Below are 26,846 nucleotides of genomic sequence, written 5' to 3'. Positions count from 1 at the left end.
CATATAAGCCTGCCGCTTTGCCTCTAAATTAGACACACGGCTCCCTCTCTTTGTTGGACAAGTAGCATCATCAGAGTGTGAGGATGGGCATCTATGAAGAAAGAGGGTAGGTTATTACCTATTATTATTATTATTATTAGCCTCTTGGACTTGCTGATTGTAAGGTCAGCGGTTCAAATCTGCTCAAGGGTGGTGAGCTTCGGTTGCTCTGTCCCAGCTCTGCCAACCTAGCAGTTCAAAAGCATACCAGCATGAGTAGATAAATAGGTACTGCTGTGGCGGGAAGGTAAATGGTGTTTCCATTCACTCTAGCACTCGTCACAGTCCTCCATGTGGCTCCCTCGGCCTGAAAGGAGAGATGAGTGCCACACCCCACAGTCGAATTCGACTGCACTTAACTGCCTAGGGGTCCTTTACCTTTTATCTATTATTATTATTATTATTATTATTATTATTATTATTATTATTATTATTAATTGGGTGTGTTTCCCTTCTTGTTGGAGAGGAGAGGACACTAGCATAGAATGTGTGTTAAAAATTCAAAGAACTGGATATGTGATTCCCTCAGAGCTGTGGGCCATTTTTATTCTTTATTACCGCGTGTACCCCACTTTTCTTCCAAGGAGCTCAAGATGGTGTAAACAGTTCTTCACCTCCTCATTTTATCCTCACAACAACCCTGTGAGGTAGTTTAGACCGAGAGGTGGTGACTTGGCCAAAGGTCACCTGGTGGGTGGGGATTTGAACCCTAGTCTCCCAGGTCTTAGACCAGCTCTCTACCTGCTACACTGCACTGGCTCTTCTAGTGGAGATGGAAGTAGCATGATGATCATAGTGTATAGGGACTGAGGGAAGAAGCTGAGACAGATGTGTGCAACAACTGGAGGCTGTTGGATCTGAAAGATGAGCGGGGGAGCAGCATTGTGGGAGTCTGAGCTGGAGATGGATACCTAGTGAAATTGGGCCTGGATCTGGACCTAAGGGAACCTCAAGATATGTCAATATATTTTGTGTGAGGATTCAAGTGCATACCAGGAAATTGAGGTTTGCACAACTGAAGTGCATTAAAGCACTTTGTAACCATAGCACAACAAATCCACTTAAAAGACGACAATGGACTTTTTGTGCATCAAAAAGGGCAGAATGAATGTGTGACTAATGGGAAGATACATAAACAACATAGAAGCAAATCAGAATGAATGCTCATCAACCTATGACCTCCTCACAAACAAATCAGAACAAATGCTCAATAAAGCCCAGATGCAATCTAACCTTTGCTTTTTTTAATTTGTGCATGCAAATCATGGTGAATGTTCAATAAATATGCCATATGGAGGAGTCCTTAGTTTTTAATAGTTCATTTGTTAAATTTGTATCCTGCCTCCCTAAACCTGTGAGGGGTAAGCTGAGAGAGCGATGCACAAGCTCTAAGGCAGGTGTGGCAAATCTTTGGCTCTCTTGATATTGCCACACTACAACTCCCATTAGCCCTAGCAATCATGGCCAATGGGCAGGGATTGTGGGAATTGCCATTCAGTAACATCTGGAAGGCCCAGGTTCTCCACACCTGCCCTCAACTTTATGACCACTGCTCTGCACACTGAATAAAAAAGGTAGAAGTGCATTAGTGTGCCCATGCTCTCATCTCTGCAACATAGGTCAGGTCATGCTATATGTCAATCTCCCTAGTAATTTTCTCCTCTGATTGGCAGTAGCTCTTAGGGAGTGTGGGACACCTCTTTCAAGCCTGAGGACCCAATTTCCTTGTGGACAACCTTCCTAGAGCCTTAAACTGGTGGTGAGCAGGGCCAGATGTGGAAGAGGGTGAAGACAGCACAACCTAATCCCCCTCTGCAAAACCAGTCAGGATGGATGCTCCACAGGAGTGCCAACTTGAACAAAATATTTTTTTTTTGGGGGGGGAGGCAGGTAAGCCCCACCTTGCATAATGATCACAAGATGTGGTGCACACACACCATTTGAATGTCCATTATTTTTGGTGGTGGGATGGCCACCTGAAATGACCTTGGCCCCTAAGCTCCTATGATGCTCAATAAGCACATTGTCCAGATGTGCCCTGAATCAAGGACATGGTCTAGCTAGACGCTTCTAAAATACCCCTGCTTCCTATTTGGAGTCAGGATAGATCAAGCCATTAACTTTTTTTTAAAGCCTTCTCGGAATGACTCAAGCTCTCACGCGGCATTCCCTTTGCGAGGGCTGATGCTCTCAAAGTCAACATCTCAAAACTTCTCTGGGATAGAATGGCAGCTTGCATGTTTGCTTTGGGAAGCTGAGATGTTCCTGAGGGTAGAATAATAACAGGGAGGTCTTGGTTTGTTCCAGGGAACGGCTTGAACCGAAGAGGAAGCCCTTTAGCTGGAGAACCAAATGTGCAGTGTCCAACCGAGGACGTCCCTTGGAACTTGTTTATGCTAGTAAGTATAACACGGCGTCCTTTCTATCATCCCATTGGAAACATCCATCATTTTCTCTCTGGCATTGGATCCAGTGGGGGCAGGGGCAGAAATGAAACTCAGGTAAGTCATCTGGCCCCTTTCAGGCACTGAGGCAGAACACTAGTATCATTCCCAAGCCTGGCAGCTATCAGCTGACTTATGCAGTGCCAGACCATTGGTCCATCTAGGTCAATGTGCCAACACTGGTATCAGCTGTCCAGGATTTCAGACAGCGTTGTTCTCTCAGCCCTGGAGATGCTGTGGATTGACCCTGGAGCCTTCTGCATGCAAACAAATGTTCTGCCGCTGAGCTCTGGCCCTTCTGTGTTCCATGCTCTTTAGTAGAGGCAAGGAATGTCTATTTTGGGGAGCAAATCCTCTTCACTCTCTGCTACATTCCTTCCCACCTCCTTCTCTCCCTCCCTATCTGCCTGCCACCCTCTTCCCTTCCATTACTTATTCATCGTTAGTGTCATCAAGTTGGAATGAAGAAGACCAATCTCACCCATCTGGTGCCAGAGGCTGACCACTCCTACCTTTTATATTTTATTAAGAAATTTATGTGAGGCAGGGGTGGGGCATGTTGTTTTGTAAGGAGAACAGTTCTTGTCTTACAGAAGATATATGTAGCTTTATAAAAATAGTATAGTAGACAGGCAGCAAGCTTTAAAACCCACTTGTAAATTGCCTATACTCGTACTTACTGGAAGAGATGTTTTCATCACATTGAAGTTTTCTTAAGATCTTGTGACCCATGCCTGCTAACTCTGTAAAGTGAAGAAGAGGTTGTGTTCCTCTGGAAACAGGTGGCGATGGGTGGAAAATAACAGAGAAGGCTTGACTCATCCATGCCCATCTGCAGATGCCAGTTAAAAGTCAGAGTTTGCAGTTGTGAAATGCCAGGATCTGGTCCTGCCTTAAATCCATGTATTGGACTCGAATGGAGGAACCTTCATTATATTTATTTATTTTGTTTCATTTATTTGTTTATTGCATTTATATCCCACCTCTCCCACACAAGGAGCTGAAGGTGGCAAACATGGTTCTTCCCCTCTTCATTTAATCCCCACAACTTCCTCCTGGTGGATTCACCTTTAATTGTGAACTGAAACAGATTTCTCTCCCAACCCTAGTGAGGACCCTGCTCTGGGAGCTGTTGGTGAAGGGTGGGTAATAAACTTAATAATAATAATAATAATAATAATAATAATAATAATAAATATAAAATATAAAAGCAATACTTATAGCCTTCTGGGACTGTTATACATAACACCACTCCCTTTGTAGCTGATAAGATTCACATAATGGGCATTTTGTCAGAAAGTCTATTTGGGGGAGCTCTCAAAGGATTGTTTTTAACGCTGATTCCTTTCCTGTCGATAAAGCTCTAGAGTGACCCACAATTTTGTGCATAGGGTGGTTGAGGATAATGACCCTCCTCATTAAAATTGTGAAGAGCTGATTAATGGATCCCTCCCCAACCCAGTTAAAAATCCACCCCCAACATCAGCTCTGTTAATGACTTCAGCACAGAGACCCCTTGGTTACCAGGGAAAGATTATGCTTTGCAAGCTGACAGGCTGTCAGTCAACGAGGGAGAAAAGTTCACACCGGTCTCTGGAAATAGAGTCATTTAATGAGGAAATCTATTGCTGCTTTACAGTTGGCAGAGCGCTTTCAGCCATGCATCTGTTTCCTCCAAAAGCTCTTTAGCGGTGGGAAGGCAAAAGTTTTTAAATAATTGCTTGACAGAAATAGGAGGGGGAATAAACCAAGCACAAATGTATATCTAGTTCTGGAGTTAGGCTTCCAGTATACCTGAAAGACCACCTCCCCTACACAGAACTGTAACATCATTTATATCTTCAGGGGAAATTCCCCTCCTGACACCACACCTTACAGAATGGCTTTAAAAGCACAAATTCATGGGGGGTAAAGCCTATTGATTGCTGGTTCCCCAGAAGAGTCAACTGGACACAACCCAGCTTTGCTCCTCACCACCTCTGCTTTAAAGTAAAGGTAAAGGTACCCCTGCCCGTACGGGCCAGTCGTGTCCGACTCTAGGGTTGTGCGCCCATCTCACTTAAGAGGCCGGGGGCCAGCGCTGTCCGGAGACACTTCCGGGTCACGTGGCCAGCGTGACAAAGCTGCATCTCGCGAGCCAGCGCAGCAAACGGAAACGCCGTTTACCTTCCCGCCAGTAAGCGGTCCCTATTTATCTACTTGCACCCAGGGGTGCTTTCGAACTGCTAGGTTGGCAGGCGCTGGGACCGAAAGACGGGAGTGCACCCCGCCACGGAGATTCAAACCGCCGACCTTTCGATCGGCAAGTCCTAGGCACTGAGGCTTTTACCCACAGCGCCACCCGCATCCCTACCTCTGCTTTAGACTGATGGAAATGGCACTGATGAGACAGATGCCATCACTTCCTTCTGACCTTTGACTATCCACACTTAAGATTTCAGTTCTTTGATCTAATCTCCTTCCACCCTTCTTCTCTCATCTTATAGTTGGGGGGTTGAGCCCCAAGGGCAACGTCAGTGGTGTGGAGTGTTACAACCCCCTGGAACATGAGTGGAAGGTTCTGGGCTCCGTCTCAAGGCATCGGACTGGAGTTGGAGTGGCTCCCCTCAATGGCTCCATCTACGCAGTGGGAGGCCATGATGGCATGGTGTGCCTCAGCAGTGTTGAGAGGTAATTCTACCGTGTGATTGGGTTGTTTTAGACTTTTGTGGGGCTGGTGATGGTGGGGCAAACTGGAAATGCGATGGGAAGGAGCTAATTAAAGAGGAAACTTCCGTTGACCAGGATTTGCAGTTCCTGTGGTGGCTCTGCATGTGGTTATCCCTTTCATTTGAGTAGAAGTAAGAAGGGCAAGAAAGCGATGCGAGTGGTGCTGTGGGTTAAACCACAGAGCCTAGGACTTGCTGATCAGAAGGTCGGTGGTTCAAATCCTCATGAAGGGGTGAGCTCCCATTGCTCGGTCCCTGCTCCTGTCAATCTAGCAGTTTGAAAGCACATCAAAGTGCAAGTAGATAAATAGGGACCGCTCCGGCAGGAAGGTAAACTGCGTTTCCGTGCATTGCTCTGGTTCGCCAGAAGCAGCTTAGTCCTGCTGGCCACATGACTTGGAAGCTGTACGCCGGCTTCCTCGGCCAATACAGCAAGATGAGCGCTGCAACCCCAGAGTCGGCCACGACTGGACCTAATGGTCAGGGGTCCCTTTACTTTTTAAGAAGGGCAAGATGGCTTTGGGGCCTGCTTGGCATTTTTCTTTTATGTCCATTCCCCCAGAACTCCTATATTGTCCTATGCAACACAGAGCCCTGCTGGATCAGGCCAAAGCCCCACTCAGTTCATCATGCTGTTTTCACAGTGACTGACCACTAGATGCATGGATTGGGGTGCAGGGACATCTTTCTGCCTGAGGCAAAACAGAAAATGCCCCCACCTTCTCCTCTTTTGCAGCCCCCTACCTCCTTTCCCGCAGCACTCCCTCACCTCCTCCTTGGCAGCAGCCCCCCTCCCCTGCCCCCCACATGCTGAACGTGGTGATGATGGTATAAAGGGCCAGAGAGAAGCAGGTGATGAATGTAAGTGGGCGACCACACAGGAGGCAGTCATGGCAGATGGTATGCTCCTCAGAGGCCAGATTTGCCACCTGAGGTGATTGCCTTGCCTTGCCTTGCCTGATGGGAAGTCTGCAAAGTAGGATCTGAGGGCAATAGCACTCTCCTGCCTTGTGATTTCTGGCAACTGGAGTTCAGGAACATGCTGTTTCCAACAGACGAGGAAGAGCATAGCTCTCAGGGTTAGTTAGTGGCCATTGATTTCATTATCCTCCATTAATTTATCTAATCCTGTTTTAAAACCCAACCAGGTAAGTGGCCACCACAGCCCCTCGTTGGAGTGAATTCTACCCTCCATGCAGGCAAGAAAGAAAGAAGCATCATTAGAGTTGAAGGGCACATTCCAGCCAGGCAAAACCACTTAAGAGGGTACAAGGCAAGGCTGGTGATGGCTGTAGCCTGGGGAGGAGCCAGAGGGCCAGACAGAGAGAGGTTTGGAGGGTCACAACTGGGCCTCCAGCCTCTGGACCTCCATCCTTTAAGGCCCCCTTCAAGTCCACGATGGTTTAACAATAATCTGAAAGTGGTCGTTGGATCACATCCTTAGTGCAAGTGCTGAGTTCTCAGAATTTGGCAGATCTGAACCATCCAGCCCGGGCTACTCAATCAGAAACATGAGAAGAGACTAAAGAAGTCGTTGAAGGACTGTAAAATAGCTATGACCCTAAGCAGGAGGAACAGATAGGACTGACTTTCCAGAAAGGAAGGTGGCTTGGCCATAAATAACTACCTTCATGAAGGGTCCAGATGGTTGCACCATTAGCAGTGCAGCAATTTTGGTGTAATCCTTTTCTTATTAAAAAAAACAACAACACAAAAAAACTGAACAGAGTGTTGAACTTAGACCAGAGTTCATAATCCCTGTCTGTTGAGCAAGAAACTTTCTGGATAATCCTAGGCCAACGTAGCTTAATTTTCAGCTTATTGTGAGGATATACTGGGGAAACTTGCTGTACCAACCTGAAGACCTTAGGGAAAGTGTAATTTAATTTATTTTTTTATTTAATTATGTCTTACATTTGTATTCCACCAACCCCCCCCCCCCCCGCCGCCCAAGGATCTCAAGGAGGCATGCATGGTCTCCTTTCCTCTCCATTTTGTCCTCACAACAATCCTGTGAGGTAGGTTAGATGGAGAGAGTTCAGCTGCCCCAAGGTCACTTGGTGAGCTTCATAGGCTGAGTGGAGATTTGAAGCCTAGCCTCCGAGGTCCTAGTCCAACACTGTAACCACTACACCAGATTGCATCTACACTATGCTGACTTGGAGGAAGCGCTGAGATACCAATGCTGAAAGATTTTATGACATTCGCATATTGTTTTGCAAATTAGGGGTTGGTCAATACTAGTCCTACTCAGAGTGCACCCTCTGAAAATGATGGAAACAATAAACTTAGATCCTTTAATTTCAGTGGTTCAACTCCCGAGTAGGACTGAATGGGATATAGCCTTTAAATGCAAACTGAATTTAATTCATAAAGGTAAAGGTAAAGGTACCCCTGCCCGTATGGGCCAGTCTTGACAGACTCTAGGGTTGTGCGCCCATCTCACTTAAGAGGCCGGGGGCCAGCGCTGTCCGGAGACACTTCCGGGTCACGTGGCCAGCGTGACAAGCTGCATCTGGCGAGCCAGAGCCGCACACAGAAATGCCGTTTACCTTCCCGCTAGTAAGCGGTCCCTATTTATCTACTTGCACCCGGGAGTGCTTTCGAACTGCTAGGTTGGCAGCCGCTGGGACCGAACAACAGGAGCGCACCCCGCCGTGGGGATTCGAACCGCCGACCTTTCGATTGGCAAGCCCTAGGCGCTGAGGCTTTTACCCACAGCGCCACCCGCGTCCCCAAATTTAATTCATCCCGCATCCCAAATCATGTCTTTAAATCCCCACAGCATAGCTGGAAATATTCTGGGGGAAGGTAAAGTGACCTGCCATGGTTCTAGTGACAAGTGTCACAGGTGTCTGCAGGGGCAATTGAGTATTTTGGTGCTCCCTCCATAAAAGCTGTATTTGTTTTTGGTAAGATTTTCACTGCTGCATCTCATGAGTTCAGACCTTTTCTCCCCATCTCTCCAATTTCCTCCTTAGTCACTTCTGTTTTCTGTTCCTTTTGGCTAACCCTGGGGACTCGCTCACTTTCAGCCTCACTGGAATGCCTCCCCCCCCCCCAATCATGCCAAAAGGAGGGGCCAAGTGAGAACTTCTTCACCTGCCTTTCTTTTTAAAGATGACTGATTCTGATGGGTGCTCATTTGCCACAGGAAAACTCCCAAGGAATGTGACTGGTCCCTTGTGACAACATCAAAAACCAGTTCCTTGCTTGCTTGGAACATAGGGTGGGTAGCTGGGCAGTGCCCCCCCCAGGGTGGAAAAGCTGAGCTTCTGTGGCTGGGTGCTTAAGAACGAAAATATCTGTTTAATGAACCCTATTAGACTCCAACCTCTCATTTATAGAAATGAGGCCAAGCTGAGAATCCTTCTCTGCTGACATCTTTCTCCCCTCTCCAGCTGATTCAGAATGAGCCCATCACTTCCCTCTTGCTCCTGAGCTATTTCTCGCACCCTGACTGACCTTATTTCCTAGGACCTGCCCCTCATAAACCACTGCCATTATATTTTCTGTCTTTGGGGAGGCCTGTTTAACAAAGCAATGTTTTTTTTTTTAAAAAAAATTAGTATTGTTAGTTTCCATCATACCACAGGGTGCACCTTCCTGTGCTGGAGGAGAAAGCTGCTGGTGGCTGCTAGCCATGATGGCTCTGCTCTGCCTTCGCAGTCAGAGGCAGCAGTGCTTCTGAATACTAGTTGCTGGAAATCACAGAAGCAGAAAGTGTGCTGTGCTTAGGTTCTGTCTGCAAGTTTCCCACAAGCACCTTGTTAGCCAGTGTGAGACAAGGATGCTGGACTAGATGGGACAGTGGCCTGATTCAGCAGGCTCATCTAGTGTTAATTCTTTCATTATTTAATCCAGACTAAACAGTCCTAAAGGGACTGGCGCTGTGGTCTACAACAGAGCCTAGGACTTGCCAATCAGAAGGTCAGCGGTTCGAATCCCCGCAACGGGGTGAGCTCCCGTTGCTCGGTCCCTGCTCCTGCCAACCTGGCAGTTCGAAAGCACGTCAAAGTGCAAGTAGATAAACGGTGTTTCCGTGCACTGCTCTGGTTTGCCAGAAGCGGCTTAGTCATGCTGGCCACATGGCCTGGAAGCTGTACGCCGGCTCCCTCGGCCAATAAAGCAAGATGAGCGCCACAACCCCAGAGTCATCTGTGACTGGACCTAATGGTCAGGGGTCCCTTTACCTTTACCTTTAAACGGTCCTAAACGTGTGCACCTTTTGTTGTTGTTGCATGTTTTAAATTGCTTTTGCTGTTCTTATTTTCAATCAGCTTGAGATGATTGTGTAACGGAAATTAATACATTGATTGTGGTGGTGATGGAAATGTTGTGCAAGAAAATGAAAACATCTTTACCTGGATCCAAAAGGACTAGCAGCAGTTCTCAACCTGTGGGTCCCCAGATGTTGTTGGACTACAACTCCCATCATACCTGAGCTCTGGCCTTGCTAGCTAGGGGTGATGGGAGTTGTAGTTCAACAACATCTGGGGACTCACAGGTTGAGAAAGGCTGGACTACAGGGTCATGAAAGGGAGTCTTTGTAGGGAGATCATTCCATAACTGAAATGCCAACACCAAAAAGTAGCCCCCTCTGGAAACCACTAGCTATACCTCCCTTGGCTGGGGGCACCTGGTAGGGACATGTGGGAAGAGGAGATCTTTCAAGTGCTTGGAAGACCAAAAGGCCTTTAAAAAGGCAAAGCCAGTCAGCCTCAAAGCCAGTCAGCCTCAAAGATGGACTGGAAGGAACAGCAGATGATGACACCCTGGCATAAATATGATGAAAGCACCCACAAGCAAACAACCTCATAGCCCTATTTTGGAGAGTGGTGGCTGGCTCCCCCTGGGACTAGTAGGGCTGAAAGCAGAGAGCCCAACCGCAGGTGGTTCTAGAGCCAATGAGAAGTAAAGACAACTCCATCTAATTTTGTCCTCTTTCCTGCTGAGCTCTGCAAGGCGCAACGCTAAGACAAAGGAGCTGACAGCAAGTTGCCACCCCTTGGACCAGTTGTAAGGAAGGAGGCAGGCAGGGAGCTGAGGACAGACTCAGGCTGGTGGGGCCGTTCCCCATTTGTTCCTCATCTGGGCCTAATGGCCCAAGCCTCCACTGCTGCTCCCCCCCTCAAACTACTTCACTTCCTTAAAGGTAAAGGGACGCCTGACCATTACGTCCAGTCACAGATGACTCTGGGGTTGCAGTGCTCATCTCGCTTTATTGGCCGAGGGAGCCGGCATACAGCTTCCGGGTCATGTGGCCAGCATGACTAAGCCTCTTCTGGCGAACCAGAGCAGCACACAGAAATGCCGTTTACCTTCCCGCCGGAGCGGTACCTATTTATCTACTTGCACTTTGATGTGCTTTCAAACTGCTAGGTTGGCAGGAGCAGGGACCGAGCAACGGGAGCTCACCCCGTCGTGGGGATTTGAACCGCCGACCTTCCGATCGGCAAGTCCTAGGCTCTGTGGTTTAACCCACAGCGCCACCCGCGTCACTTCACTTCCTTAGAAACATGACAAATCCGTCCTGCTGCTTTTGGAGGCCCTCCTCCTCCTGAGCTGGGTCCTAGATTTCTGCCCCCAAATCCTGCCCCAATGGTGCCAGATCTTCTCAAGTGGCTTTAAAATGGAAAATCTCAAGAGAAGGGAGCAGATGTTTTTTCTGTCCAGCACACATGCATGCAAACATATGCATAGAGATGTCAAGGCACCAGACAACAGGTGAGAAATAATATATGGACCCTTTCCCCTTCCCTTGTTGCAACAGAGTTTTGCCAGCAGCATCCATCTCATCAGTGGAATGAATGTTTTTTTCAAAACAGGCCGTCCTTGGCCTCCCCTGTGCCTCTTTAGCCACCCACGTGATTACTGCTTCCTCTGATTGATAGCTTTGACAACCTATTTACTATGTGATATTTCTCGCTAAAGGCAAACTCAGTGCCTCTGGCTCATTTTGCAAGTGTTGCCAGGAAGGGAGGGCTGGAATCCCACAGCTAAATATATGCTTAATTGAGTGGGCAGGGGGGTGCCAGTAATGCGTCATGCCGTATTTGCAGCCTGCGGTTGGCTTCAGGAGGCTGCCTGTCTCCCAAAAGAGATTGCTTTACTGCAAGGCTAGCTCAGGGTCCAATGATGTAAGACAGAAGGATAGCTGGGTTAAAAAAAATTGTTGCTATCTCTGGTTGCTAAGTCAGGTTCTTGGCTATATGGAGATACTTGCTTAGCCTTAGCATTGCATTGGAACGTCCTTACATGGCATGGGTGAGTGGTCTTCATCTGAGCGAGACCCAGCCCCACCAAGCACACTTTGCCCATAGCCAGCCCACCTCCTTACTTATAGCCAGTCCAGTGGGCTACAGTGGTACCTTGGGTTAAGTACTTAATTCGTTCCGGAAGTCCATTCTTAACCTGAAGCACCACTTCAGCTAATGGGGCCTCCTGCTGCCGCCGCGCCACCACTTCGCGATTTCCGTTCTCATCCTGAAGCAAAGTTCTTAACCCGAGGTAATATTTCTGGGTTACTGGAGTCTGTAACCTGAAGCGTATGTAACCTAAGGTACCACTGTATTGCCCTTATTCCTCTTTTAGCTTCAGTTTTTCTTATGTAGAACTCCTATGGAAACTGTTATGTACGGTGGAACCTCTACTCAAATACGGAATCCATTCCGAAGGTCCATTTGTGAGTCGATCTGGGTCGCTGGTAGAAGCACCATTCTGCGCAGTGCTATTCTGCTAATGTGCAGACGGCAGAAGTCGCTTCTGTGCATGCATGAATCGCGGCAAACCCGGTATTTACTTCCAGGTTTGCCATGATCACGAGTCAAATTGTTCACGAGTAGGGGCGGTGGTAAGTCGAGGTTCTACTGTACTAAGCTTGGATCCTAGAACAATAGGCAGGTAGGATTTTGGAAGGCAGCAACCTGATTGGTCTGCAGGAGCGGCCCAATCAGGCTCCAAGAGGAAGTGAATCAGCAACTGGATTGGCCTGCAGGAGCAGTCCAATCAGGCTCCAGGAGAGAAGCTGAATCAGCCAATCACGCGGGACCCATTGTGTACATAATGTATATATAGCCAGAGGTTTTAGGGAAAAGCAATCACTGTTTACCATGAGCCAAAATAAAGAGCATGAAATCAACACTCAACTCCAAGTATATTTTAGAAACAAAACCAGAGTTGGCTGGCTCTGTGTCTCATTGGCTGTGGTTGTCATTAGCTCCACCTTCTGTGGGCATCCCTGCCTTCTGCCCTCTTGCTCCCAGTGGGCCTTCATTGTCTGCCTTAGCAGCTTCTAACTCTGTTCCAAACCATATATTTCTAGCAAATACAAAGAAACAAATCTTTGTTTAGAAAATGCCTTTGAGGGTCTTAAACCCCGGGAATATCCATGCAGAAAATAAAGGAAGGAGGATTTGGGATCCCAGATATAGAACTATATCATCATGCCTATTTACTGTCAAGTACACAGTTCTGGCTTTAACTATAGGTAAAGCCATGGTTTTCCCAGTAGTGATGTATGGAAGTGAGAGCTGGACCATAAAGAAGGCTGATCGCCGAAGACTTGATGCTTTTGAATTATGGTGCTGGAGGAGACTCTTGAGAGTCCCATGGACTGCAAGAAGATCAAACGCATCCATTCTTAAGGAAATCAGCCCTGAGTGCTCACTGGAAGGACAGATCGTGAAGCTGAGGCTCCAGTACTTTGGCCACCTCATGAGAAGAGAAGACTCCCTGGAGAAGACACCGATGCTGGGAAAGATGGAGGGCACAAGGAGAAGGGGGCGACAGAGGACGAGATGGTTGGATAGTGTTTTCGAGGTTACCAGCATGAGTTTGACCAAACTGCGGGAGGTAGTGGAGGACAGAGGTGCCTGGCGTGCTCTGGTCCATGGGGTCACGAAGAGTCGGACACGACTAAACGACTAAACAACAACACACAGTTCTGGAGATCTGCAACCGATAATAACTGTCCAAATTGGGCATCCTTGGAATACTCTTACAGAGCACCTCTGCAAAGATGGGTAGCACTTGGTTCTAAATACATCAATACTTGAGATGCCGTTGAAAGAATTTCATCAGTTTGAACGATACAGCACCACATATGTCTTCATGGGTACTGTTTCTTGTTTCTTCTTTTTTTGTGTGTCTTATCTTATCTCTGTGCACTTGCAATTTTGTACTTTTGATTTTTCAATAAAGAAAGTAAAATAAAGAACAACAATACTGCAACTCTGTTTCATCTTCCTTCTTGTGTTGCTGAAGGTACGATCCTGAAATCAACGAGTGGAGGCGGGATGTGGCGCCGCTTCGTGAACCCAAGCAGGATGCGGCCGTGGCTGAGCTAGGAGGCTACTTGTACTGTGTCGGTGGCTACGATGGGCTCCTATGCGTCAACACCACTGAGAGGTAAGCTGCATCCAATGGATGCCCTTTGGGTGTGATGATGGCAAGATGATGATTGTTCTTGTACATTTGTTCATTTATTTGGTTTTCGTTAAAAAGATAAACCAGTGTCCACCCTGCCTTTCGAATAGAGATTTTCCAGTGGGACTTATACTGAATCAGTCCTAAAAAGAAACGATTAATTAAATGGAACACTATGAACATTTGATACAAATAATTATTTAATGGTCCCTTTTCTTTATTGATTAATTTCATATAACCAGTTTGGTAATCTATATAGCTGCATGTACGTTTAGTAAGTATGTATTTAACACCATTAAAAAAACCCCAACCATATTATAAAGGAGCTTTAATGCACTACAAACTTTAAAAAGCTCCTCTGTTGTCTAGAAATGCACCATTATTGTTATTTTGTTATGATGTGGTGGTTGGTAATTATTTCTTAATTCACCATAAAGCCCCAGATAAGGTTACAACAGTGTAAAAATACAATATTAAAATTAGTTCAAATGTGTAATCAGAAGAATAGGGTGGGTACACACACACACACACACACACACACACAATGTCAAAGAAGGCTTTGTCATCTTCAACATATGACAAAAGCTATACAACGAAGATGCCAGATGCATCTCTGTGTGGAAGGAATCCCACAGATTTGGGGCTGCTACAGGAAGTTTCCAAACTCTCAAATTTTGCTTCTGTGGACCTTTGTTAATACTCAGTAACCTTTGACATACTTTATGCAACTCATATAACTGTGCTTCCCAGTTAACAACATGAATGTTGGACCATCTCCAGTATTTGGCATAACCAAGTCTAGTGGCAACAGTCATCTATAATATTAACTCTATTAAATATACAGGTACTTTCTTTGCATAAGTCAATATCAATAAATTATATTCTGTTTGCATCCATCTTATTCTTTCCATTGCATATTTTGTGCCCTTTGACACTCTCCGTCCAGTGAAGTAAACACTGGTTCAATCGTCTCTAAGCATTCTCACAATTGTAAATTTGTCTCTAGATATGATCCACTACTCAACAGGTGGCGCAAAATGGCACCTATGAATCGTTGCCGGAGGGGCCTAGGCTTGGCAGTACTGGATGGCTACTTGTATGCTGTTGGAGGATCTGATGGATACTCTACATTACATTCAGGTAACAAGAAGCTCTGGTTGTAGACAGGAGTCTGAAGAGGAGATGCACCCCCCCCAAAACACACACACACCCTCCAACTGTTAGGAAAGATTGCAGCTTGGATGAATTAGATTGGAACGATCTCTTACAGTTTCTGGAGTTCAAAGGCTTTATTCATGCAGAAAAAGGTTCATCTGGGCAAGAACTATTTACAGGATGAGTAGAGGTGAAAGAGAGAAATAGACATCTTGTCTCAACATGTTGGGAGAGAGAAAAAACCAACTGGCTCAGCTTTTAGGGGCAGAATTCACTTAGACAGAGACATTGCAACCAAGTGTTGGCTAGACTGATAGACAAACAGTGCCCTCATGTGGTTTAAAGTAACACATGCATTAACATGAAGCTCAGTGAGAAGCAATTGTATTTGTTTTTCTCTAGCATGAATCAGTAAGTGTAAACTGTGGCTGTTGCTACTGGTTGTGTACAAATTGGCAAATATGCCAACTTTGGTTTCTCTCAGGTTCTCATTTTTCCAGTCTTAATTCAGTTCCATGCATTTCCATGGGAGTGTGTGATTTTTATTTTTAAAGCTGAAAATTCACCAGCATTTCAAGTTTGAGTTTCACCTCATGTACACATTTTGTGTGTGCGATTTTGCCTAATATACACATTCTTGCAAGTGGTTTCTCCAAACACACTTTCTGTATGTTATTGTCATAAAAATATGCATCCTTTTAAAGCACACTTTGTACTACCATAAGCATTTTGGTACACCACTGCTTGGCTGGAGCATGGTATTGCAAAATCCAGAGAAATGCAAATTTCAAAGGAGAGCTGTGTTTGCCTAATGTTTCAGAAAGTGTGGATTATATAGGTTTGCCTTCAAATGTAAGCTGAGTCTAATTTCTCTCTCATCAGTGCTGAAGTCAGTGGCGACATCCAGTTCTGAGAGAGCACCACATGCACACTGGAGCAAATGTGAAGCTTTGAATATCTACACCAGAGCTTTCCAAACAGTGTGTCATGACACGTTAGTGTGTCAGCTGTAGTGTGTAGGTGTGCCGTGCAAGTGCTCCCTGCTCTCCTCCCGGAAAGGGGTTAGTTTAACCTCCGGTTTGCTAGTAAAAGTGAATTACTGTATTGCAAAATGATGCATGTCTAAACAGTATGTCACCAACATGAAAAAGTTTCGAAAGCTCTGATCTAGACTGTGGCTGCATTCACATGGACATTTCCCTAGCTATTAATTTTCACATTATTTTGGGGGGGTATAAAAGCCACTTCCAGAAATCTAGTGGAGCCTAGTGGAAGCGCCCTCCCCCTCAACTGCATCTTCCTTAACCTGGAAAATATTTGGGAGTGAAGTGACAACAATTATTTCCTGTTGTTTTCATGGGGGAACCATGGGAGAACAGAAGCATAAATGTGGAAAGGGAATGGGAGTAGCAATGCTGTCTAGTGATGTTTGTTGTTGTGTCACACCATGCCCAGTGGTGGAACTTCATGTTCTGGCACCGGGGGCAGGGGGTGGAGACCAGGCGGGGTGGGGCGCACGTCCTGGGGGTGGGGCGCACCACCCGCAGGGGTGTGACATGCGTCCTGGGGGCGTAGTGTCCAGTGCAGGCGGGGGGGGGGGAGCTGTGATGGCACCCCACCGGGATCGCGCTGCCAGGGGTGGTGCACTCCCCCCCCGCATTCCTCTTCCTCTGCCAGTGACCATGCCCACAAGTGTGAATGGTATTTAGTATGGCATGCCGGCACACCAGTCAAAAAGCCACAGTTCCACTACACAAGAGGTACTGGGCTGCTGAAGGAGCATGAGAAAACAGGGAAACTAATGCAATAGTTCCCATTCCTGAATGCACCCTGTGTCCCAATTTTATTGCCTCCTCCAGTGGAGCGCTACAACCCCCTGGAAGACAGATGGACTCCCTGCCCTCCCCTGAAGACCTGTCGAGAGAACCTGGGTTGCGTTACCTTTCAAGGCAATATCTATGTGGTTGGTGGGAGAGATGACCTCACTGAGCTGTGCAGTGTTGAGCGATTTGATCCTCTTGCCAATGAATGGTCTACTGTCATGCCCATGAAGTCAAGAAGGAGCAAGGTATCAGTGCTGTGGGAACTCATCACAGTAACATCTAAACTTCTTTCAACGCCTTCCGAACTTGTAGGAGAAACTCTCTAGCAGACCATAGCGATCTACTGGGTGCTTAAGGGATGGAGGGATGAGTGTGTTTAGGATAGCGGCCTAAACCCTCAATCTATTTAGGCTGTCACCCCAGTGTTCACCTACCTGTAAGCAAGTCCCACTGAACTCAATAGATATGTATAGGATTTATATTTATATTGTAGATAGGTATAGGATCAGACTGTTGCTTGAAACGATATTTGCAGCTCTGCTTTATTTATTTTTTATCTGGCCTCTTGGTTTCATGACTAGATCAACCCATGACAGAATGTTAGGAAGATGGGAACATTCCTCAGAGCCAGACCCTCGGTCCATTTGGCTCAATAATGTCTGCAATGACTGGCAGTGGCCAGAGGATTTCAGACAGGGGTCCTTCTCAGCCCTACATGGAGATGCTGGGGACTTAACCTGGGATCTTCTATTGCTCTACCACTGAGCTATGGCCCTTCCCCTTAAAATGACAGGAATCTGCCTTATACCAAGTGAGGCCACTGGTCCATCTAAATAGGCATTGTCTACCCCAGGGGTTTCATCTGGCGCCTTTGTTATGCACCTTTAGGCACCAGGCAAAAATGTTCTTTTTTAACCAGGCCTTTGGCTGATTGACACCCTTTTAAAATGTGTTGGGGGGGGTTATTGGGTTTTTATTTTGATTACGTGTTTTGTGTTTTTATATTGTGATTTTATCTTGTGAACCACCTGTGGCTATAGGGTGGTATTCACATTTAATAAATAGTAATAGTAATAGTGGGATGCAGGTGGCGCTGTGGATCAGACCACTGAGCCTAGGGCTTGCCAATCAGAAGGTTGGCGGTTCGAATCCCTGCGACGGGGTGAGCTCCTGTTGCTCGGTCCCTTCCCCTGCCAAGCTAGCAGTTCGAAAGCACATCAAAGTGCAAGTAGATAAATAGGTAGCGCTCTGGCGGGAAGGTAAACGGCGTTTCCGTGTGCTGCTCTGGTTCTCCAGAAGCGGCTTAGTCATGCTGGCCACATGACCTGGAAGCTGTATGCCGGCTCCCTTGGCCAATAAAGCAAGATGAGCGCCGCAACCCCAGAGTCGGCCACGACTGGACCTAATGGTCAGGGGTCCCTTTACCTTTAATAGTAATAGTAATAGTAATAGTAATACCCTGACTATCTACACAATGGCTTACTAGAGTTCTAGACAGGAGTCTTTCTTCAACCCTATCTGGAGATGCCATATGTTGAACCTGGAACGTTCTGCACACAAAGCAGTTGTTCCACCACTCAGCTGCAGGCTTTCCACCGTCATTGCATGAAAATTTATGTGTGTGGTGCAAAAACTGAGAATTCTCTATTTACTTTTAACAACGAAGGTGAGCCTGGTTGCTGCCAATGGTTACCTCTTAGCCATCGGGGGTTATGACGGCACTGTCCACGTAACCACTGTGGAAGCGTTTGACGTGGAGCTAAATGGATGGAGGTAAGCTATCATCCCTTTTCTGTGAGGCTGCTCTTATGGGAGTTTCCTGGCCCAGCAACACAACTCTTGAGACCTTGCATGGCGCCACCTTGAGGATGGGGGGTGGGGAGAGGAGCCCTCCAAGTTCTTAGCCAGGGCGGTCCAACCTCTCAGTCCAAGTGGGCTGCAAGAGTACTTCAACACAGAGCCCGGGAGCCACACACAGAATTACATTTCCATATTGTAAATATGCAGTGTAGTTAATATTATTTAATATACACAAGTAAATGATATTATTTATTATTAAATTAAATAATATTAAATATGCACAATATATTTAACTGAACAAGCACACACACATGTACACACTTAATAGATTTAATATATTTATTTATGCACGAACAGAGGTATGCACTTTCATTAACAACACAGACATCGAGTCCCTGTCAGGATAAACAGGCACGGTATAGTAGTAGTAGTAGTAGTAGTAGTAGTAGTAGTAGTAGTAGTAGTAATAATAATAAATTTTAATAATAAATTTTATTTATAGCCCTTCCCGGCCAGAACCAGGGTGGCTAACAACAGTAAAATTACAGTAAAAACATAATAGGGGGTGTAATGGTTCTAGAGGTTGCTCGTGCGTAAGCCCACACCTGGCTGGGTTGCCTAAGTGAACCTTTTCTGTCTGGACAGCCACTCACCCGTGGCTGTCTCAATCGCTGGCAGAATCCGTCAGTGGGCGTTTCTTAAACTTCTTCCAACAAAGAAGTTCTTTCACGCCCAGTCTCCTCCTACTTTCCCTGTGTGGAAGCCTTCTGCGCAAGGAGGGCGTAGGCAGCGGAGGACCCTTCCTCCCCCCGCTGGTCCCCGGCAAGGAGTCATGTGACCCCCTCTCAGTTTCCCCCATCTGCCCCCCTTCTCCACTGGAGCTAAGCTGATTCCCTTCCCCGGAAGATGGGCTGCCTCTCCCAATCCCGGGATGCTCTCTGGGATCCCTCTGGAGCTTGCTCTCTCCCTCCGGCACTGATGGCAGTTCCCTGACAGGGGGGAAAGGGGAAAAAAACCCCCAATTTAAAATACAGGTTAAAATGCAATTTAAAATGCAGCCTCATTGGAGGGCAACATAAGGGTCAGACTGAGTCCGAACCGAAGGCCAGGTGGAACAGCTCTGTCTTGCAGGCCCTGCAGAAAGATGTCAAGTCCCGCAGTAGTAATTTATTTTATAAGGCTTGTAGTGAAAAGGATTTGAGCCTCTTGTGGAGCCCGTAAATAAATGCAGCCCATGAAAAAGGAGGAGGAGGAGGAGGCGTGCAGGGTGGGTGGGGGGTATCTTCCTCACCTCAGAGTGGAAGACTGTTCCAGATTCCACAGTCTGGAGGGAGGGCTACCTTTGGCTGCTGCTGGGGGCCTGTTATTTTGCCTATTATGCACAATTTCCTTTAGTTGCTGCTAGTTTATTACTTGGCTTAAGCTGTAATTTCTCTCAATCTTGTGAGGCAGCCTCTGATTTCCCAAAGGGCAGGAACGTGAAACACAAGCAGAACGAATAACGAAACAGGGTCTTCTTATGACACACGCAGACGCTTCCATCAACTCCTCAGTATTATTATTAATATAGTAACTTGCGTCGCTAACTGTCTGCTTGCATGGGGAGGCAGTAGCAAGTTTTTGGAAGAAAGGAAGCCGCCTCCCCGCCCCCATGGCTTTCTTGGTCAATGCTGTGCCTTCAGAAGCAGGAATGGAGAAACTTGCAGAGCCCACCTTGCATCAGGAAGGCCCCCAGAGCCCCAGCCTGGCCTTGGGAGGTAGGAGGTGGGAGCCACCTGGTGGGAAAGGGTGTGATGAGATGGCTGAGGGGGGGGGTATATCCCCCCACCCCCCATGGCACATGACCTTGGAGGGCCTGGCTCACCTCAAGTGTTTTTGCCTGGCTGAAACGTATTCTTGAACTCTCGCTCACCTGGAATGAGGATAGCAAGGGATCTGTGAGTAAGTGTGGAAACCAGCCTGCAACACAAAGGTGGCATTTACATTACAGTGGTGCCTCGCAAGACGAAAATAATCCGTTCCGCGAGTCTCTTCGTCTAGCGGTTTTTTCGTCTTGTGAAGCAACCCTATTAGCGGATTAGCGCTATTAGCGGTTTAGCGGCTTAGCGGCTATTAAAGGCTTAGCTGCTTAGCGGCTAAAAGGCTATTAGCGGCTTAGAAAAAAGGGGGGGAGTGAAAAAAATCGCTTCTGCCTGTGGCCTCACCTATGTGGCCCCTGGCATGTCACGAAGACTGGAATATGGCCCTCAGGTAGAAAAATGTTCCCCACCCCTTGCCTTTGCATCAACAGTATACGCTCCATTAACAGCCTCTCTCTTCTCTCGCAGACGTTTTGGAAACACGCAAACCTGTCATCCAGGTGGAGGTGTCACTGTGATCAAAACGTCTCCTGATTATCTGGAACTTTCTGAGTCGCCTTGGAGCAGATAAAACAACAACACACACAGCAGCAGCAAATTCTGGACTTCCTTGTTTGGTGTTTAGTATACAAATGACACACGATGCGTTACTAAACTACGTGCTTGACTTCTTCCTGCTCTTCCCCCTCTTTTGATTGTGTCACCTGTGTCAAATTTTAGATTGTAAGCTTCTTGGGGCAGGGACCCCTTGCCCATGCCCATTTGTGCCCCTATATCAATAATAAGCAGGAGACAATGACACAGTGCTGATGTTTTAAGTGTTAGTTCTGTGTATCCCAGAATATATTTAGTTTGTCCTTTGCCTGAAAGTAGCTGAAGCTTTGCAGGGGGTGGAATAGATGTCTGGGGAGTACCTTCAAACTCTACAATTCTATGGTTCAATTGTTTAATTTGGAGAGCTGTTACATAGTTGTTAGGAGTTTGTCCTACACTCGAGTAGGACCCTGGCAGAGACACATGCCCAACTGGCATGTTCTCTCCCTCCTGGCCGATCGTTCGGGAGCTTCAAAAGCTTTCTTCTGCCCGAACATCACAGCGACCGATGCCAACAGACACCGGCACACTTAGGGATCCGCCGAGTCTTTGCAGCTTGCGTAACAGACCTCAGCAACTCAGCATTTTGGCTAATCTACTTTATTTACATATAAACACACACGAAGCACTGCAACATGGCTCCCCCTCTCTCTAGCATCAGACAGCAAAGAGAAGGAACAAAGGACAATAGTCCCACTTCACGGAACACAGTAACACAAACATCCTGTCTCCATCACTTCCCACACTTTGTAGAGTCAAAACATATACCGTCATGTGATAGACAAAAACCCCATGACTGCAACCATGGAGCAGGAATTCTAACAGTTTACTGGAGGAGGAAGACTCATCTTTTCCCGTCTGACAATTCTTTATTTAATGCCTCTCCTCTGCCCTAAACCACAAAATGAACAAACACGTTCACTTCCAGGCCCACTGAATATGCCTCCTGAGTTTATCTTCAGAAAAACATGGGAGACCGACTTAATGTAAGGCACTGGTCACTAACATGGTCTCATGGGCACCCACAGAAGTCTTACATGGTGCCCACAGGGTCCCCTCTCCCGCCCATCTTCCAGATGCAATTAGTTCTCTACCGGGGATATAGGAAGCTACCTTACATTGAGTAAGATGATTGGTCCAGCTATCCCAGTACTGTCTACACTGACTGTCAGCATCTCTCCAGGATTTCAGGCAAGAGTGTACCTAGATATGCTGGGAACTGAACCTGGCATCTTTTCTGCTGTGTCACTGAACTCTTGTCCTTCTCTAACACCTAATGTAAGATGCCAGCCCTCATGGTTCTGAACAAAGGGTTGAATTAAGTAGGAACATGGGAAGGTGTCTTACAGCGAGTCAGATGACATGCTTCAGTACTGACTACACTGACTTGCAACAGCTCTGCAGGGGTTTTGGGCAAGGCTTACCTGGAGATGTTGGGGACTGAAGGCGAGACCTTCTGCATGCAAAGCAGATGTCCTTCCGCTGAGCTAGAGCCCTCCCCTTAGCCCATAGAATAAAAGGCCCATGTGCTTGGGTGGTGCCCAGAGATTCCAAAAAGTCGGCAACTTTTAATGTAAATACAAGCTACATTAGGGGAGGCAGGTATTTCTTATATTTTTCCTATGCCGCAAGAGAGAAATTGCCCAGCAGCAAATTTATGAGCGCTGTTGGAAGCTTGGCACAAATGAACAGGCATTATTGCTAGTTCCCAAGTGGCGAGGCTCTGCTGTTTGGCTAAACATAATAAACAAATTTTTATTAAAGGCTGGAATTAGAAGCTGGTCTCATGCTCACCACTCATTAGAGGGCACTGCTGCATTAGTAGATTCACCCAAATTTGCCTTCGTGGTTACATTCTGAATTCCTATTGCCTTTTAAGCGGAAAGGTGGGTTCTATTCTGTTTTGATTTGTTTTTAGGGAGGGGGTTATGATGGAAGGGATATTTCAAAATGTGGGCGTGGAGTTGCTAGTCTTTATCCCAATCATCAAAACCACCCCTGTCTATTATTCTGTTTAACGGAAAGCAGAGCAGGTTGCAATCTCTGCTGCTGTGACCTTAGGCCCCGAAGCTTAGGGAGATCAGTATACGGTGTTCTTCAAGGACGTTAATACTGCTGTTTTTATTTTCTTTTAAGTGTGGTGCATGCAAAGCGAATCTTCCCGTCCTGCTATGCTGTTTCCCCTTGAGTGTCTTTCGACGTCATGAAAGTTTAAACCAGGGGTCAGCAAACTTACCGCACCTGAGGCCGGTGTCTCCAGCGCTAATTGCACAGCGGGCTGGAGGGCGGGGTAGCGTGTGCACATACGCATGAGCACACGCTATTTCCGGTGCACTTCTGGGTTGGAGGAGCACCGGAAATAGCTTGTGCACATGTGCACGGGCCTCCTCCGACCCGGACGTGCACCAGAAATAATGCATGTGCATGCACAAATAATGCATGCGCATGCGCACAAGCTATTTCCGGTGCTTCTCTGACCCAGAAGTGGGCAGCCGCGCAACACAGCGCAGCACCGGTAAGAGCGGGCAGCGGCGGTCGCCGCGGGCTGGATAAACGAGTCCCTCGGGCCTTATCCAGCCTGTGGACCTTAGTTTGGGGACCCCTGGTTTAAACATTGCTAGTATGTATATTTATAGCCAGTGGGGGCTGGTGCCCATTGGGCAGATGTGCAAGAAGGCAGGGATCCCAACAGCAGGTGGCAGCAGAGCTAATGATGGGCAGAGCCAACGAATTCTACTTTTGTCCCCATCCTCTTCCTCCTCTCTACTGTGTTCTACAAGGGGCAACTCTGAGACTAAGGAGGAGGAAGAAGGCAGGGCCACCCCTTGGACTGGATGTAAGGAAGAAGGGAGGCAGGTGGGGAGTTCCTGAGGACAGGCTGAGGTTGGCCGGGCAATGCCCCTATTTTCTCCCATGGATCAGCCTCCACTGCATGTATCTAAATCAAGGGTGCTGACGAAGTTCTCCCAGATCTCCTTTGAGGCAACCACCAGTGTGGTGTACTGGTTACAGTGCACACCCTCCAAGTGTCCCTATTTTCTAGGGACAGTCCCATGTTTACAGAAGCCGTCTCAGTTTCCGATTAGATCCCAGAACATCCTGCATTTCCTTACTACGCTGCTATTTTCATCAGAGAAATATTGGAGGGTTGGACTAGGACCTGGGAGACCTGGGTTCAAATCCCTACCGAGCCATGAACCTCACTGGGTGACCTTGGGCCAGTCACTCACTCTCAGCCCAACCCCACAGGGTTGTCGTCGTGAGGATAAAATGGGGAGGAGGAGAACAATGTATGCCACCTTGAGCTCTGTGGAGGAAAGGTGGAATGGAAATGCAATAATAAATAAACAAATAAATAATTCCAATAATCTGTTGTTTGTTTGTTTTTAAGATTCCCTTGCTGGTTTTTGCTGTTTTAAAGAATGTTCTTTAGCTGTTGTGCTTATGTCAATTTTTAGATATTCTTTTTTGTTGCTGTTTTCATATATTTATAATGGTTTGGGCTGTTTATGTTTGTTTTCATACTTTGAATGGATTTTGAAAACACTCCCCCCAAAAGCAAGGCTGTATAGGCAGTGTATAAATGTAACAGAAAAATAAGTAAACCCAAGTTCAAAAATAAAAGAAACTAAATATATAAAACAGAATAAGGATTCCTGGTTAATATAATTTTCTGATTTATGGGATATTTCCAACCCTCCCTTCATTCTAAGTTTTAACAAAGCCACTGAAATAAGCAGCTGAAATAAAAGAAATCCTGATAGCATTTCACTGAGAAAACTGGACAAAGTCTGTGTAATTTGAGGAGAAAAGAGCAGAGAGGCTCCCTCTTTCTTTCTTCAGACCTTGTACCTATCAGGGAGACAATTCAGCCAGAGGGAAAACTCCTTCAGAGCTACACAGCCAATCAGGGCATGCACTACCTCAGTAAACCTCATGCCACTCTGTCTGGTTGCCAAGCAACACCTCTACTCACATCTTGACTTACTGCTAATAGAATTAACCCTTAAACTACAAACTGAATGATCCCTGCTGCCTCACTTACAACATTATGGTCTCAGGGTGGGTACAATACAATAAAATGATTAAAAAATCACTATGATGAAAACCAACTGACAACAAATTACAAGAGTTTTTGTAATTTAAAAAGTTAGCATAGATCCTTAAAATACGTTTTGAGTTTATTTCTCACCCAGCCCCTAAACAGTGGGTGGGGGAGAAAAACAACAAATCAAATTACATCTCAGTCCTACTGCTACCAGCCCTCAATTGACCCCAGCTGTTGAGGAAGGGGATTCAAAGATTGATGGGGGGGGGGGGGAAGGAAGGAATTAGTTACCTCCCCTGTGCCAAAGAGTGCTTCTGTACTGTTGCTATTTTGAGGTGGAATTTAATCACATACTGGCAAACTTAGGCTGCACAATTAAAGTTGGTTTGTTTCTCCCGTACAACAAACCTACTCCTACCCACCCCCAAATCCAGACTTGACAGGAAAATGCACTGGAAAGTAGAGCTAACAATTGCTTGACCCAGCACTGGACCCATCTGCACTGTGCATTTAAAGCAATATCAAATCACTTGAAAGAGCCATGGCTTCCCCCAATGAATCCTGGGAACTGTAGTTTGTTAAGGGTGCAGAGACTTGGTAGGAAAATCCCATTTTCCTCAGGGAGCTACAATTCACAGTTTCCTGGGAAGAGTGACTCTAGAATTGTAGCTCTGTGAGGAGAATGGGGTCTCCTAACCACTCTTGATGCTTTTGAATTAAGGTGCTGGAGGAGACTCTTGAGAGTCTCATGGACTGCAAGAAGATCAAACCTCTCCATTCTTAAGGAAATCAGCCCTGAGTGCTCACTGGAAGGACAGATCCTGAAGCTGAGGCTCCAATACTTTGGCCACCTCATGAGAAGAGAAGACTCCCTGGAAAAGACCCTGATGTTGGGAAAGATGGAGGGCACAAGGAGAAGGGGACGACAGAGGATGAGGTGGTTGGGTAGTGTTCTTGAAGCTACCAGCATGGGTTTGACCAAACTGCGGGAGGCAGTGGAAGACAGGAGTGCCTGGCGTGCTCTGGTCCATGGGTCACGAAGAGTCAGACACGACTAAACGACCAAACAACAACAACAACCACTCTTAGCACCCTTAACGAACTATGGTTCCCAGGATTCTTTGGGGGAAGCCATGGCTCTTTCAAGTGGTATGATATTGCTTTAAATGTACAGGTGGGGTCTGTCATCTACCAACAAATCAGAACAGATACTTCATAAACAACTGATAAACAGGTTACCTGGAAGTGACCACCTTTTGGTGTTTGTATTCCATGCAGTGTGTCCCATGGGTGGTAACTACATTTGCACAAAATATCAGCGAGGCAGTTTCTCTCAGTTTTCCCTTCCAGTCTTAAGTTTAGTTCTCTACATTTCCATATCACTTTGTGATTTATTTATTTTATTTATTTAGTCTTTATTTATTTATTTATTTATTTATTTATTTATTTATTTTATTTATTTAGTCTTCTTGAGAATCCACCAGCATTTTAGTGCAAAATTCTTCTAAAAGGACCCACTTTTGCGTTCATTTCTTGCCCCAGTACACAGATTTTTGGCAAAGCTATTTCCCCAAACCTAATACATTTCTGTATGTTGATTTCATTTTAGCAGGAGAACTGCATTGCAAAAGGTGGAGAAAGGCAGATTTTGAAGGATGGGCGTTTCTCAGTTTGTTTATTGTTTGGGAAAGCATAGATTAAGAAAGTTCGCCTTAACATGTGAACCGAATCCAAATTCTTCCCTATCCCTAAAACGAGCTTCGTTTGGCCCCTTGGGGATCTGTGCCATTTATTAGACTGTGCTCCATGTTGCTGGAACTGTGGAAAGCTTCTCTGTGATGGGTGACTCACCACTTCTGTCTTCTGTGAATTTGCTGCTCGCTCTTTTGACATCTCCTTGCACTTGGCTTCCTTCCTGCTGGAAAGTGGTTGTCAGAGGATCTTCCCGC

At 46.4% G+C, this 26,846-nt stretch overlaps 1 protein-coding gene across 1 annotated transcript; it reads left to right on the top strand.

The window, feature by feature from the left end:
- On the top strand, window positions 1-24,217 carry LOC114589398 (uncharacterized). The gene is made up of 8 exons (XM_028715765.2): window positions 1-106; window positions 2,347-2,438; window positions 4,970-5,153; window positions 13,457-13,600; window positions 14,625-14,758; window positions 16,633-16,841; window positions 18,263-18,369; window positions 20,724-24,217. Exons 1-8 carry the CDS (start codon window positions 84-86, stop codon window positions 20,824-20,826), a joined length of 996 nt encoding a protein of 331 aa, XP_028571598.2. The 5' UTR covers window positions 1-83; the 3' UTR covers window positions 20,827-24,217.
- The last annotated feature ends 2,629 nt before the right edge of the window (window positions 24,218-26,846 follow it).

The sequence above is a fragment of the Podarcis muralis genome, chromosome Z (assembly GCF_964188315.1).
Source record: "Podarcis muralis chromosome Z, rPodMur119.hap1.1, whole genome shotgun sequence".
NCBI classification, from domain to species: domain Eukaryota; kingdom Metazoa; phylum Chordata; class Lepidosauria; order Squamata; family Lacertidae; genus Podarcis; species Podarcis muralis.
The sequence above is the reverse complement of the archived record's forward strand: the minus strand, read 5'-3'. Positions and strand labels throughout refer to the sequence as shown.

Excerpts from the sequence above, each read along its gene's own strand:
- LOC114589398 (XM_028715765.2), top strand. The coding sequence starts at position 84 with ATGGGCATCTATGAAGAAAGAGG. Across the intron at positions 107-2,346 it reads GGCATCTATGAAGAAAGAGG|GGAACGGCTTGAACCGAAGA; the intron begins GTAGGTTATTAC and ends GGTTTGTTCCAG. Across the intron at positions 13,601-14,624 it reads TGCGTCAACACCACTGAGAG|ATATGATCCACTACTCAACA; the intron begins GTAAGCTGCATC and ends ATTTGTCTCTAG.